General features: G+C 45.4%; 1 protein-coding gene across 2 annotated transcripts in view; it reads left to right on the top strand.

Moving 5' to 3' along the window:
• The first annotated feature begins 416 nt into the window (after positions 1-416).
• Positions 417-14,097, top strand: part of Etfa (electron transfer flavoprotein subunit alpha) — a 36,069-nt gene continuing 22,388 nt past the window's right edge. The window contains exons 1-6 of one of the 2 annotated variants that reach the window (XR_016533162.1): positions 417-534; positions 6,471-6,617; positions 9,619-9,700; positions 9,801-9,883; positions 11,610-11,709; positions 13,566-13,676. Coding sequence is in view for 1 of the 2 variants with exons in the window: in XM_090321490.1 (XP_090177616.1) it covers positions 496-534; positions 6,471-6,617; positions 9,619-9,700; positions 9,801-9,883; positions 11,610-11,709; positions 13,566-13,676 (562 nt within the window). In the remaining variant the exon portion in view is untranslated. The remainder of the gene's footprint in view (positions 535-6,470; positions 6,618-9,618; positions 9,701-9,800; positions 9,884-11,609; positions 11,710-13,565; positions 13,677-14,097) is intronic. The other variant, XM_090321490.1, reaches the window with a different exon arrangement.

The raw sequence follows: 14,097 nt of genomic DNA, 5'->3' as shown, positions 1-14,097 counted from the left end.
TCAGAATCACCCATTCTGCGAACCACTGACCAAGAACGAGCGGTTTACCTGCGCATTCCTGTCATTCTACTCCTCTCACCTGGCCAGGTGTGTGAGTGTGAGTGTGGCACACTGAGACAACGAACGGGCGAACGGAGTGGACGGCCCGGCCCGCGCACCCGGGGCCCCGGCTCCGCACCCCTGGGGCCCCCGGCCCGCGCCCCTGGGGCCCTGGCCCGCGCCCCTGGGGGCCCCGGCTCCGCCGCCGCGCGCTCCTCGGGAACCTCCTCACCTTGGCCCGCCTTCCAAAGCCCAGCCCCTCGCTTCCCGCCGTTCCCATTGGCCGAGCGTCCGTCCAATGGGCGAGCGAGCACTGCGGGCTCCCACGGGCCCGGGACGCCGTGTTCACGTTCCGGGTCTCGCGAGCGTTAGCGTGAGTGGCGGGAGGCGGTGCTGCTCCGGCGCGCTGTGGGTCGCTCAGGCGGACGTCCAGCCGGGCTCACGAGAAGCGAGACGATGCTCCGAGCGGCGGCTCCCGGGCGGCTCCGGCGGGCGGTGAGTCCCGGCGGGGAGGCCTGGGCCGTCGCCCACCGGGGTCTCAAGCCGGAGGTCACTCGCTCCCCACGGCTTCCACCTGCTATGCCCTCGACGGGCCCCGCCTGACCTGGCGCTCGGGGCCCGAAGGTCCGGTGCCAGCCCTTGACTCTTTCCGGTTTACCAGTCAAGGGCAAAGGTCAGGGGTCAGGGCGACCCTGCAGGGCAAGCCGCGTCTTGGCGGCCCGCCGGCCGCCCACCTCTCGCCCTCCGCGCCCCCCCCCCCCGGCCCGCCCCTTGGGGACCCTTTCGGGGGCGGGGTCTCCCCGCGGTGGGTGAGAATTTGGACCCCGGGGAGCCGAGCGTCGCGGCGGAGGTGACCTCTGGGCCCCCGGGGCTCGCGGCCCGCCCGGGGTCACCTGCGCGGCCCGGTGGTGCCCAGGCTCCCGGGCCGGGCTCCGCGTGCGCCGGCCCTGGGCCTCCACTCCGGGCCTGGACGGCCCCGGAGCTTTCTGTGCTCCAGACGGGCCGCCCTGCCACTGGAGCCCCAGCACCGCGACTGGCTTTTTTTTTTTTTTAATTTATTTTTCGGTGGTTCATTGGAGAAGAGACTCTTTCCTGCCCTGCCTGGCATCGAGCTGTGATCCTCAGGTCTCAGCCTCCCGAGTACCTGGGACGACAGGTGGGGGCCACCTGCTGCTTTGTAACTTGTCTACAACGCTTTTTTATTATTTTTTTTTTTTCCAGTCCTGGGGCTCAGGGCCTAGGCACTGCCCTTGGACACTTTTTGCTCAAGGCTAGTACTCTTGTCACTTGAGCCACAGCGCCACTTCAGGCTTTTTCTGTGTGTGGGGTACCAAGGAATCGAACCCAGGGCTTCGTGCATGCTAGGCCAGCACTCTACCACTAGCCACTCTTCCTCCCTTTTTATTTATTTATTTTTTCTTCAGTTGGTGGGTATCTGTTTTCCCCTTCACTCGTGGGACTTTTCTCCCTAGGACAAAGCTGCTGCTCTTTGTGCCAATTTGTAGGTGCGTGTGTGTGCGCGTGTGCTTATTTCTATGAAAAAAAAACACATCCTTCAATTTAGTGTCTAGGAGATTCTTTCTTTGTTCCTTAGAATATGTAGACATAAACAAGTTAAAAGTCCTGTGGGGGGAGGGGAGAAAGGCCAAAGAATCATTCCTAGACTCGTAGAACACATATTACACAATGACTAGAAGACAGTTTTGTGAGGTTACATGTCTTATACAGTTGTGAGGGGGTTTAGCACTAAGTAATTTTTTTTTTTTGTCTTTTCTTTTTTGGCACTGGGGATCGAACCCAGGACGTTGCACTTCCTAGGCAAGCGCTTTGCCACTGAGCTACATCCCAGCCCACCACTAAGTAATTTTGTAGAGCTAACAGGAAAAAAAAAATGGAATGATCCTTTTAAGTAGTTCTTAATAGCCACAGAGTTAGCCAGTATACAAGAACAGTATTTCCAAACCATGGTTTGCCAAGGACTTTGACCTTGACTTATTTTTGAAGTTTGAATCAAGCTTATTGGCCTATCTGCTCTAAAGCCATTAAGAATGTTTTAGATGTTTGTACTTCAAGCATTAAAAAAAAAAATGGTGAGAATGGACCTGTAATATACCTAAGTATGTGGTACCGAGAAATTGAACCAGGGCTTCGTGCATGCTAGGTGAGCATTATGTAATTTTAGTGTCTCTTTAGTCCTTGTTAGAAAAGTTCTTCTTCTACCTTTGACTGTGTGTGTGTGAGAGAGAGAGAGTGAGTGAGTTCTGCAGCTTGAACTCAGTGCGTATGCAATGTCCCTGAACTTTGTTGTTCAAAGCTTGCACTGTGCCACTTGAAGCAGCTCCGCCTCTGGCTTTTTAGTGGTTAATTGGAGATAAAAATTTCACAGACTTTTCTGAATAGACTGGCTTTGAACTATGATCCTCATAATCTTAGCCTCCTGAGAAGCTGGTATTATAGGCATGGGCTACCATCACCTGGTTGGACCTTGTGTGTGTGTGAGAGAGAGAGAGAGTCATGGGGCTTGAAGTAAGGTCTAGGCAGTGTCCTTGACCTTTTCTGCTCAAAGCAAGCACTTTTTTTTATTTTGCCAGTCCTGGAGCTTGAATTCAGGGCCTAAGCACTGTCCTTGAGCTTTCCTCAAGGCTAGCGCTCTACTACTTGAGCCACAGTACCACTTCCTGCTTTTGTATGTATGTGATACCAAGGTCTTCTTGCACACTAGGCAAGCACTGTACCCCTGGGCCAAACTCCTGGCCTGCACTCTACCACTTTGATCCACAGTGCTGCTTCCCATTTTCTAGTGGTTAGTTGGAGATAAGTGTCTCATGCCAGGGTTGGCTTTGAACCACGATCCTCCCACGATCCTCCGTTCTCAGCTTCCTGAGTAGTTAAGATTATAGACTTGAGCCACCAATTCCCAGCTGACCTTGGCATATTTGGTAGTGTGTTACCCAATTTAAATTTCTCTGATATTTCCCTTATGATTTGATTCCTTGGCATGAATATCACAGAAGCAACATTGTTTTGTATTGGTTCATTGCATTGCTGGTGATATTATTTATGTAATGAGCTCTTTGCCAAGTTCCTTCACTTTGAAGCAAGTACTCTAGTTACTCTCCCTTTGTAGTTTTTTGTTTTTTGTTTTTTGCCAATCCTGGGGCTTGAACTCAGGGCCTGGGTACTGCCCGTGGGCTTTTTCAAGGCTAAGCTCTACCTTTGAGCCACAGCACCAATTTCTGCTTTTTCTGTGTGTGTGGTAACAAGGAATCAAACCTAGGCTTCATGCATGTGAGGCGAGCACTTTACCACTAGGCCACATTCCTGGCCCCTACCTTTGAATTTTTTAACTAATTGAGATAGCATTACTCCTGTTTCTTACATCTGTTGATGATTCTTTTTTTTTTTGGTCACTCCTGGGGCTAGAACTCAGGACCTGGGCACTGTCCTTGGATATTTTTTGCTCAAGGCTAGCACCCTGCCACTTTAGTCACAACACTACTTCTGGCTTTTTCTGAGTATGTGTTACTGAAGAATTGAAGCCAGGGCTTCATGCATCCTTGGTGAGCACTCTACAACTAGGCTATGCTCCTGCCCCCTGGTTTTTGTTTTTGTTTTTATAGTCCTGTGCTCAAACTCTGGGCTTGGGTGCTGTCCCTTATCTCCTTTTGTCCAAGGCTACTGATGTACCTCTTAAGCCACAGTGTCACCTCCAACTTTTTCTGTTATTACTTGGAGATAGGAATCTTTCCTGCCCAGGCCGACTTCAATCCGATCCTCCAGTTTCAGTTTTCTGAGTAGCTAGGATTATAGACATGTGCCACCAGTGAGTGCCTGGTTTATTAATTTTTTTTTGGCCAGTCCTGGGGCTTGAACTCAGGGCCTGAGCACTGTCCTTGGGTTTTCTCAAGACTAGAGCTCTACCACTTGAGCCACATCACCACTTCCGGCTTTTTCTATGTCTGTGGTACTGAAGAATTGAGCCTGGGTCTTCATGCATGCTAGGCAAGCAGTCTACCCCTAGGCCAAACTCTCAGTCCTATCAATTTATTTTTAAATTGATTTGTTGACTAATAAGATGCTTGACACTGTCTTACGGGTAGTGTAAAGCAATACTTTGAGAGTCACTGAGCTCACCGAACGCTTTGTTCCAGGCTCTGTGGCAGGCAGATAGGCAGACAGGCAGGAGGCTGGAGTGCCTGTAATGGCAGAGCAGGAAAAACCAGAATGAGGAAACAGGACCCTTTCTAGGGTCTACTGTCCAGTCCTGATGAATGAACTTTAATTCACATGCAAATTTCAATTTCTTTTGCCAGAAGTCTTTTTGTGCAGTTCTAAAAGAAAATTTATTGTGTGAGGTGAATTCTATAAAATTATTCTGCCTGCCAGTGTGTCCACTAAGAGTCTGTCTGTTTTTAAAGGGAAGTAAATTGGCTCTGTTTTTAATATTATAATCAATGTCATATGACGTTTCTCGTCATGATGAAAAGCTGCTCTATTACTCAAGAGGTTAAAATAGTTTAAGTACAAGAATGTAATATGCACTTCATTATTACAAAATGTATTTAAAAATAGGGATTGGTGACTTGAATTATAGATTTCCCTTTTCAGTAGGTTCAGGATAATTTGACAGTAATCCTAGTCTTTAATTTTTTTTTTTTGAGTAAGAAGCAGACCTCTCCCTCTCCCCTCTCCCCACACCATACCACACACCTGTCACCTGTCTCTTCACCACCCTGCCCAGTTCTTAAGGATGACTGAGAAGCAGGTTTAATGTATTCTTACTACCAGATGTTATGGATGGGATTGTTCAATTATAGCAGGAAGGGATCCAGCTGTTGTTTCATTTTCTAAGGTCTGTGGAATTTATGACCAGAAAATGCATTATAAGCCACAGGAGTACTCTGAGAAACTAGAAGACAGAATCCTTGTCAGGAACTGAGCCAGGTACTGATGGCTCATACCTGTCATCTTGTTTATTTATTTATTTCGCAATCCTGGAGCTTGAACTCAGGACCTGGGCTCTGTCCTGAGTTTCTTTTGCTCAAGGCTGATGCTTTAACACTTGAATCATAGCCCCACTTGCAAGTTTTTCTGTGTATGTGGTACTAAGGAATCGAACCCAGGGCTTCATGCATGCTAGGCAAGCACTTTACCACTAAACCACATTCCTAGCCTTCATCCTAGCTATTTAGGAGGTTGAGATCTGAGGATCGCACTTCAAAGCCAGCAGGGGCAGAAAAGTCCCCATGAGACTCATAGTTGCAATTAACTATTCACAAACAAGTAATGAAGCTGTATTCATAAACCACTTTGCTAAGTGGCACCTCCTTTGAACAACTACCTAACAATAACAAAGTCAAACACTTATGTACATGTTTGGTTGATCTAGTTAAAGCAGTGTCACGGGGTACACATAGCCCTCTTGTCCTGTCCCCCGTTATGGAATGTGAAGTTAGCCCCCACATTTGCCTTTCTGGAATGCTTCTATTAAGAACAATTTAAAAACTTAGGCTCTAGCTCGTGCTTTCCTCATGCATATGAGGAGAGTAAGCGCCTGAGTAGGGAATGGTATATTAAAGATGACCAGACACAGATAAAAGTGAAGTATACAACTGGTGGGTGGAGAACGGAAGGGAGGGACTGGGAGAAACTGAGGAACAGAAGACAATGTGGGAAAGGAAATGTACTTCATTACCTGACCCATGTAATTATAATCCCTCTTATATCACCTCTGTAATAACAATAAATAAGTTAACTTAAAAGAAGTTAACTAGGCTATGCAACCATTATTGCTGAAGGAAGCCACTTATCTGTGCCTAACTTCACTCTGTGTAAGGTCTGAGAAATGGAGATCATGATTGCAGTTCAAGGCTGGCTGGGTATTAGCTCAAGACCCTGTCCCCAAAAACTAAAATGAAAAGGGCTGGGAGCAGGGCTGAAATGGCAGATATCTGTTTAGCAAGTACAGGGCCCTGAGTTCAAACCCTAGTACCACCAGAATGAATGACTAATGAAATAATAAGTGAAGATTACTGCTGCTATTGTTTTTTGTTTTTTTTTTGTGGGTGGTGGGACTTGAACTCTGGGCCTGGACACTGTCCCTGAGCTCTTCAGCTCAAGTCTACCTACCACCCTACCCCTAGGCCTGGGTGTTGTCTCTAAGCTCTTCAGCTCAAGGCTACTGCCATACCCATTGAGCCAAGCCCCACTTCCCATTTTCTAGAGGATAATTGGAGATAAGAGTCTCAAGTCCTTTTGTGCCTGGCCTGGCTTTGAACCTTGATCCTTAGATCTCAGCCTCCTGAGTAGCTGGGATTACAGGCTTGAGCCTGGCAAGTTTTCTTTAAAGGATATGTGCTTAACAATTTTAATACAAATACCCTATGACAATAGTCTTTTCTTCTTACTCTTTTAATTTTCACTCTTTCCAGGCCTCCTTCTTCCGGTTTCAGAGTACTCTGGTAATAGCTGAACATGCAAATGACTCCTTAGCACCGATTACTTTAAATGCCATCACCGCGGCCACACGTATTGGAAGCGAAGTGTCTTGCTTGGTGGCTGGAACCAAATGTGACAAGGTGAGAGATTTTTTTAAGGTCAGCCATAGCAAATGTAATTTCCATCAGGAGACAGGGAAAGATGGCACCAGAGAATTATGCTGAGGACCGTCACCCAAAGTGGGCTATAATCCTCATTAAATGGCCCATGTCATAACCATTATGGTGTGTGAAAAAGGATCTGAAAGGTTTGTTCACCAAGCATTTTGAAATGAGGCAGAATACTTGATTTAGTTCCCCTGGCACCTTTCCGTGCCACTTGGTACCAAGGAAAATGGTAATATTCCAGGCACACTGAGAGGTTAATAGCTGATCATTTTTTGTATTGATGGATATACCTACTGATTGCTCTTCTAATTCCTGAAAGTGATCCATCTGAATGAAGTGTTGTAGCATCTTTCCAAATGATAGCTACTGCTAAAAGATGGTTTGGTCCATGTTAAAAAGACAGTGATGGACAGGGGAGTTTGGCCTATTGGTAGAGTGCTTACCTAGCATGCACGAAGACCTAGGTTCGATTCCTTGATACCACATACATAGAAAAAAGCTGAAAGTGGTGCTGAGGCTCGAGTGGTAGAGCTCTGGCCTTGAGAAAGTCCAAGGACAGTGCTCAGGCCCTGAGCTCAAGCCCAGGACTGGACAAAACAAAACAACAACAAAAAAAGTGACAGGTTTGAAAACCAGCTCTGGGGGAGAGGTCACCTTGGAGTTTCAGGGGACCCTGGGGCGGTAGAGTGGTTTGTAGAGCCCTTGCCAAGGCTATTGACTGCCCAGTAGATCGGCATTTCCACTGCACTCATGAGGCTTGTACTACCCTTCCATCTCATGGTGGAGATATCAGAGGCATAAATCTAGAGAGAGTGTGTTTCTTTTGAGAGCATTTTATTTCTTTCTAAATTGTTGATAAAGCACCTGATAATGAAGATTTAGAATGCTTGTGTAATTTCTAATTCCTTACATGAAATTGATCTTAAAAAAAAAGGTACATAACTATATCCTATATAGTCTAGTAGGCTTAAAATAATTCCTAGAGGTTAATAATACTGTATAGGTATGTGTTGTTGTTGTTTTAATTACTATTAACAAACTTGTTTTGGATGCTGGTACTAAGTCTTGAACTCAGGACCTGGGCACTTTTCCTGAGCTCTACTGTTTGAGCCACAGCTCCATTTCCATGTTTTTTTCTGGAGACTCTTTTTTTTTTTTAATATATTTTTTTATTGTAATTAATAAAAGGGTTACATGATATTTGCCAGATAGAAGGTGCATTAATTCACATACATTGATACCCTTTCACATGTCTTGGTACCCATTACCCTCCCCCCCCCATGGAGACTCTTATCTCCAACTAATAATCATCTTTTCTGCCAGGGCTGGCTTCAAATGCTTTTAATCTTCAGATCTGAACCGTCTTGAGTAGCTAGGATTATAGGTGTGAGCTACTGCTACCTGGCTTCCTGTTAGTGACCCTTGAATCTTATGTAGTTGATATTCATGGTGTCTGATGACTGTATTTTTCTTTTTTCTTTTTTTTTTTTTTTGCCAGTCCTGGGCTTGGGCTCAGGGTCTGAGCACTGTCCTCGAGCTTTCTCAAGGCTAGAGCTCTACTACTTGAGTCACAGCACCACTTCCAGCTTTTTGCTATGTATGTAGTACCGAGGAATCAAATCCAGGTCTTCGTGCATGCTAGGCAAGCACTCTACCACTAGGCCAAATTCCCCGCCTTTATTTTTTATTTTTTAGTCATAGGGCTTACACTTGAAGCCTGAGCACTGTCCCTAAGCTTTTTTTGCTCAAGACTAGCATTTTGCCACTTTGAACCACAGCTCCACTTACTAAACTGTGTTTTTGATTGATGACTTTTCATATATGTATATATGAGAATTATGTATATTGCATTCATATGTACATAGAAATTTTGGATTTGTCTTTCTGTAATTTAAAATAATGATTCCTGCGAGGTGCCACTGGCTCGCACCTATAAACTTAACCTATTCAAGGAGGCTGAGAGTTGAGGGCTGCAGTTGGAAACCAGCTTGGGCAGGAATGTCTGTGGAGGTGTGCCAACCTTGAGTGAAAAAGCTAAGGGACAGTGTCCAGGCCCTGCGTTCAAGTCCCAGAATTGGCACTCCGGCAAGAGGAAAAATTATTTCTAGCAAACCCGAAACCCTAAATGAAGTATATTGGCTGTGTTATTAATGAGAAAGGGAAAGACATAGTTCATTCATTCATTTGTTCCTTCCTTCCTTCCTTCCTTCCTTCCTTCCTTTCTTCCTTTTCTCTCCTCCTTCCCTTCCTCTCTCCTTCCTTCTCTCCCTCCCTTTCTCCTTCCCTTTTTTTCTCTCTCCTCTCCTTCCCTCTTTTCCTTCTTTCCTTCCTCCTTTCCTCCCTTAACTGTCTTGCTGTGTAGTTCAGGCTAGCCTTCTGCTTCATCTTCCCAAGTTGTGAAATTACACACATGTACCATCATGCCTGTTTTTCACTTTTACTATGTATACAAGGATGAATTTAAATTTGCATTAACCCCAAAGGTCAGTGTAAAGAGCACAATTCACACTCAAGTATTGGTGTAAAGCATCATTTTGGTTTTGTTTGATCAGTTGGTGCTTTTGTTTTTTAAGGCAGAATTTTTGTTGAAATTATTTGTAGTAAGACTATTCTAAGTCAGTGCATAATAGTAAGATCAATTGCCATATGTTTCTCTTTTTTTTGGTGGGGGGTGGGCAGTCCTGGTGCTTGGACTCAGGGCCTGGACACAGGCTTTCTCAAGGCTAATGCTCTACCACTTGAGCCACAGCACCACAGCAAAGTTCTGAGACCTCATCTGAAAAACAAACTAAAAATAAAAGGCCTGGGGCATGAATCAGGCAGTCCTTGCCTAGCAAGGGAAGCCCCGAATTCAAACCACACCATTGCCAAAAACAAAAAAGAATGATTTTATGCTGACTTGGTATTTGTCATGGTGGCCATGTCTGCATATTTCTCATCGATGGATAACCGGGCACTTCTGTTTTAATCAAAGGTGGCAGAAGATCTGTCTAAGGTGGCAGGCGTAGCCAAAGTTCTGGTGGCTCAGCACGATGCGTACAAAGGCCTTCTTCCAGGTGGGTCTCCAGTGCGGAGGGGAGTAGTTCCTACAAGTGTTGGGATGAGTACGCAAGGAAATACTACTGGATGTGCTTACCCAGTGCTTTCCCTTCCCAGAGGAGCTGACGCCACTGGTTTTGGAGACTCAGAAGCAGTTCAATTACACGCACATCTGTGCCGGAGCATCTGCCTTTGGGAAGGTGAGAAGGGTGGGAATGTGCAATCTGACCCTGCTGCTCGGAAGTATTGGACTCCATTGGCTGCAACTGTACAGTAGATTTCATTTAGGGAGCCAGTCTCGATTTATCCATGCTACCCAGGATAAAAATGTTCATCGGTTTCCCTGTTAAAATATCTCTTTCAGGTTTTCAAATTTTGCCTTGAAGCAAATTCTGTTGTTAGGTAGAGCTCTGGGCTTGCCTGTATGTGTGCAGTTCCTACTTAGTAATCCACTCTATGCGATGGTTTGCGTAGGGGGCCGGTGGAGATGTAGAAAGGGGTTTACTAGGGGGAGAGGGGAGGTGGAGCCTTTCGATAAAGAAAGCTGTAATCGGATCAACCCCGTGTAATGTGTGCTGTCAAATGGGTGCAGTCCATGTGAAGCTAGCACTGAAGGACGGGTCGGGGAAGGGCTAGGGGTGTAGATCAGTATGAGAGTATTTGCCTGGCATGCATGAGGACCCAGGTTCAAACCCACTGCCACCAAGCACACAGACGAAGAACAATGAGAAGAAAAAGTGTGAAGGAAAGAGGAAAATGAAATTCGCAATGAATCTCTCTGTGTTCTTGAATTAAGTTTCCTGTTCTTTTTTTAAAATTGTATTTTATTGTTAGAGTGATATATAGAGGGGTTACAGTTCCATTTGTCAGGTAGTGGGTACATTACTTCATGAACATAGATACCCCTTTCTATGTTTTTCTCCCACTTTCCCTCCCCTCCCCCTTCCCCCAGTCATCTTGTTTTTCCTCTTCCCTATTTCAAATAAATAAATATATATACAGTGTACCAGGTACCAAAGTCAGATACAAGTTTCTTGTTCTTTTATGACAATATTTAAATAGGATATAGCTTTTAAGCCTGTGCTAGTCGCTCACACCTATAATCCTAGCTACTCAGAAGGCTGAGATCTGAGGATCATAGTTAGAAGCCATCCAGCAGCAGAAAAGTCTGTGAGACCCTTATCTCCAGTAACCTACTCTGAAAGAGCTGGGAGTGGCACTGTGGTTCAAGTGGTAGAGCACTAGCCTTGAGCACAAAGAGCCTCAGGGACAATGCCCAGGTCCTAAGTTCAAGCCCCAGGACCAGCAAAAAAAGGAGGAAGAGGAAAAGGACATATAGCTTTTAGTTTTCACTTGTAGTAAAAAAAAAAAAAAAAAAAAAGGGAGGCTAGCTTAACATGTATAAAGGCCCGGGTTCGATTCCTTGGTACCACATACATAGAAAAAGCCGGAACTGGTGGTGTGGCTCAAGTGGTAGAGCTCTAGCCTTGAGCAAAAGTAGCTCAGGGTCAGAATATCAAGCCTTAGAACTGGCAAAAAATAAGTAGTAGTAGTTGAGGCCAAGTTCTAGTGGCTCATTAGGGAGGAAAGGAGGAAGGGAAGAAACCAATTTACTATTTTTTTTTTCAGGATTTTACTACTCTTCTAAATGATCTCTTTCTTACGTAAATTCAATGATGTGTAATTGTCGCACTTTATAATGGATTATCTGTCAAAGCAGATATATCTTATACTTCAACATAGTGAATTAAGGTGGGTTCTAACTGCCATAACACTCTGTTGTACTCTGCATTAATCTCAGGTTGTTTTGTGTCTAGTTTGCATGGGGGCACGGTGACTGCAGAATAGGCAATGAGAAGATGCCTTTGTGGGTTCCTGGCCTTCCTCAGCGTGCATGTCTTCACTCACTGCTCATTTTACTTTCAGAACCTTTTACCCAGAGTCGCAGCCAAGCTTGGTGTCGCCCCGATTTCTGATATCATTGCCATCAAATCACCTGACACATTTGTAAGAACTGTTTATGCAGGTAAGTACCCAGGGAAGACAAGCAGTTCAATCTTAGTTAAGAATGTAAGTAAGGGCCAGGAGTTTGGCTTAGTGGTAGAGTGCTTGCCTAGCATGCACGAAGACCGGGGTTTGATTCCTTGGTACCACATACATAGAAAAAGCTGGAAGTGGTACCATGGCTCAACTAGTAGAGCTCTAGTTTTGAGAAAGCCCAAGGACAGTGCTCAGGTCCTGAGTTCAAGCCCCAGGACTGGCAAAAAAAAAAAAAAAAAAGAACATAAGTAAAACTTGAAGATAGGAGTGTGTGTGTGTGTTTGTGTGTGTGTGTGTGCGTGTGTCTGTCTGTGTCTGTGTCTATGCACCTACCATGGGCTTGAACCCAGGGCCTGAGTGCTGTCCTTGAGCTTTTCTGCCCAAGTCAGGTGCTCTACCACTTAGAGCTACAGCTCCACTTTCGGTTTTGTGATAGTTAATTGGAGAGAAATGTATCACGGACTTTCTTGTCTGGGCTGGCTTTGGACAATGAATCTCAGATCTCAGCCTCCTGGGTGGCTGAGCCACTGGTGCTTGGCTTGATCATAGAATTTTACTCAAGCTGTATAGTTGCTGTAAGTGGCCACATAAAGGTTTCCGGGAAAGCCCGGTGTAGATTGCTGAGGGCACGGCGTTCTCTCTGAGGCTTCCTGGGTGCATCATTCTTGAACCTGGTTCTCCATTGGTGAAATTTGTTCAGTAGTTAATGAGAAGTAGAGTCACTGTTCTGTATGGTTTGTAAATCGTACCTGGAAATGTAAAACTTCTTTTTTCAATAGTATTCTCAGTTTTCTTTGCTTCTCCATTTCTTTTTTTTTTTTTTTTGCCAGTCCTGGGCTTGAGTTCAGGGCCTGAGCACTGTCCTTGGACTTTCTCAAGGCTAGAGCTCTACCACTTGAGCCTCAGCACCACTTCCGGCTTTTTTGTATGTATGTGATACCAAGGAATTGAACCCAGGTCTTCGTGCATGCTAGGCAAGCACTTTAACCACTAGGCCAAACTCCCAGCCCCTGCTTCTTCATTTCTATATGCACCAAGGAATTCACATCAGGGGCTCTGGCCGATTGATCTTTTCTAAGCACATGAGTCTCCAGTGAGGTTGGAGCAAGGCAATAAACCCTTTGTTCTTCCTGATTGAAGTTGCATTTCAATGTAAGAATGTCAGAATTTTTATCCTCAATAAGGTGTGAGGAAAAATACATAGTTATAATGCAGGTCAGCCCTCAAGTGATTGCGAATCTGAAGAGATGTCTCAAATTCTTAAAAAGTCCTGGCATGTCTTATCTTGTTTGTGGAGGGTGTTGCAGGTCATATTTCTCAGTTATTGGTTGTGTTGTTTGGAGAAAGCCCGGGGCGTGTCCCTCTTTTCTATAGCTGGCTGTCCCAGTGGCTTCCAGCACTGAGGCGTGAACGCACCCTGGACACTGTCTCTAAGCTTTTTTGTTCTAGGCAGCACTCTACCACTTCAGCCACAGCTTCACTTTCAGATTTCCCTTTTCTCGTTTTCTCTCTTCAGTTTCACTTTCCTCCTCCTACTCTTCTTCTTCTTCTTCTTCTTCTTTTTTTTTTTTTTTTGTAGTTTATTGGAGATAAGAGTTTCACAGATTTTCCTGCCTGGGCTGGCTTTGAACCACAATCCTCAGATCTCAGCCTCCCAGATAGCTAGGATGGCAGGCATGAGCCATGCTGCCTGGCCACCTGTCTGATTTTTAAGATGGTCCTCTTGCTCCCTTCCTTGGTCAAAGTCAAAAGCCACCAGCCCAAGAAGTAAAACTTGAATGCGAAAGCAACGTTCCCGTTGCCGCCTTGCACTGTTGCTTTAACAACTCAACTGTGTGTCAGGCAATGCGTTGTGCACCGTGAAGTGTGAGGAGCAGGTGAAGGTGTTTTCCGTCCGAGGAACGTCTTTTGAAGCGGCGGCAGCGAGTGGAGGCAGTGCTGGCACAGAGAAGGGTAAGTGTTGTTGCATCTTAAAATCTTCTTGTCTTTTTTACTTCACAGACCCTGCTAGAGAAAGAGACGACCTCTGGGTGAGGTTCCAGTAGTGTTTGGAAGTTCAAGCCCAGTGAGGGTTATACAGAATTACGGGATCATTCTAGTTTATGTCTTTCACAGCACTTTCAGTAACAGGATGACTTACTGATGACTTACTGATCAAGAGCGTGGGAGAGAGAGTCTATTATGGTTACCAGTCACCTTCACGTTAAAAGACATTATTATGATTGTTACTATTTGTGTTGGGGGAAGGTCCTGGGCTTGAACTCACGACCTGGGTGCTGACTCTTAAGCTTTTTTGCTAGCACTCTACTACTTGAGCCACAACTCCACTTCTGACTTTGGCAGTATTTAATTGGCAATAAGAGTCACAAGGACT

This window comes from Megascapheus bottae, chromosome 30 (genome assembly GCF_031878675.1).
Source record: "Megascapheus bottae isolate mThoBot1 chromosome 30, mThoBot2.hap1, whole genome shotgun sequence".
NCBI lineage: Eukaryota > Metazoa > Chordata > Mammalia > Rodentia > Geomyidae > Megascapheus > Megascapheus bottae.
Note: the sequence above shows the minus strand (reverse complement) of the source record. Positions and strands in the feature narration are given on the sequence as shown.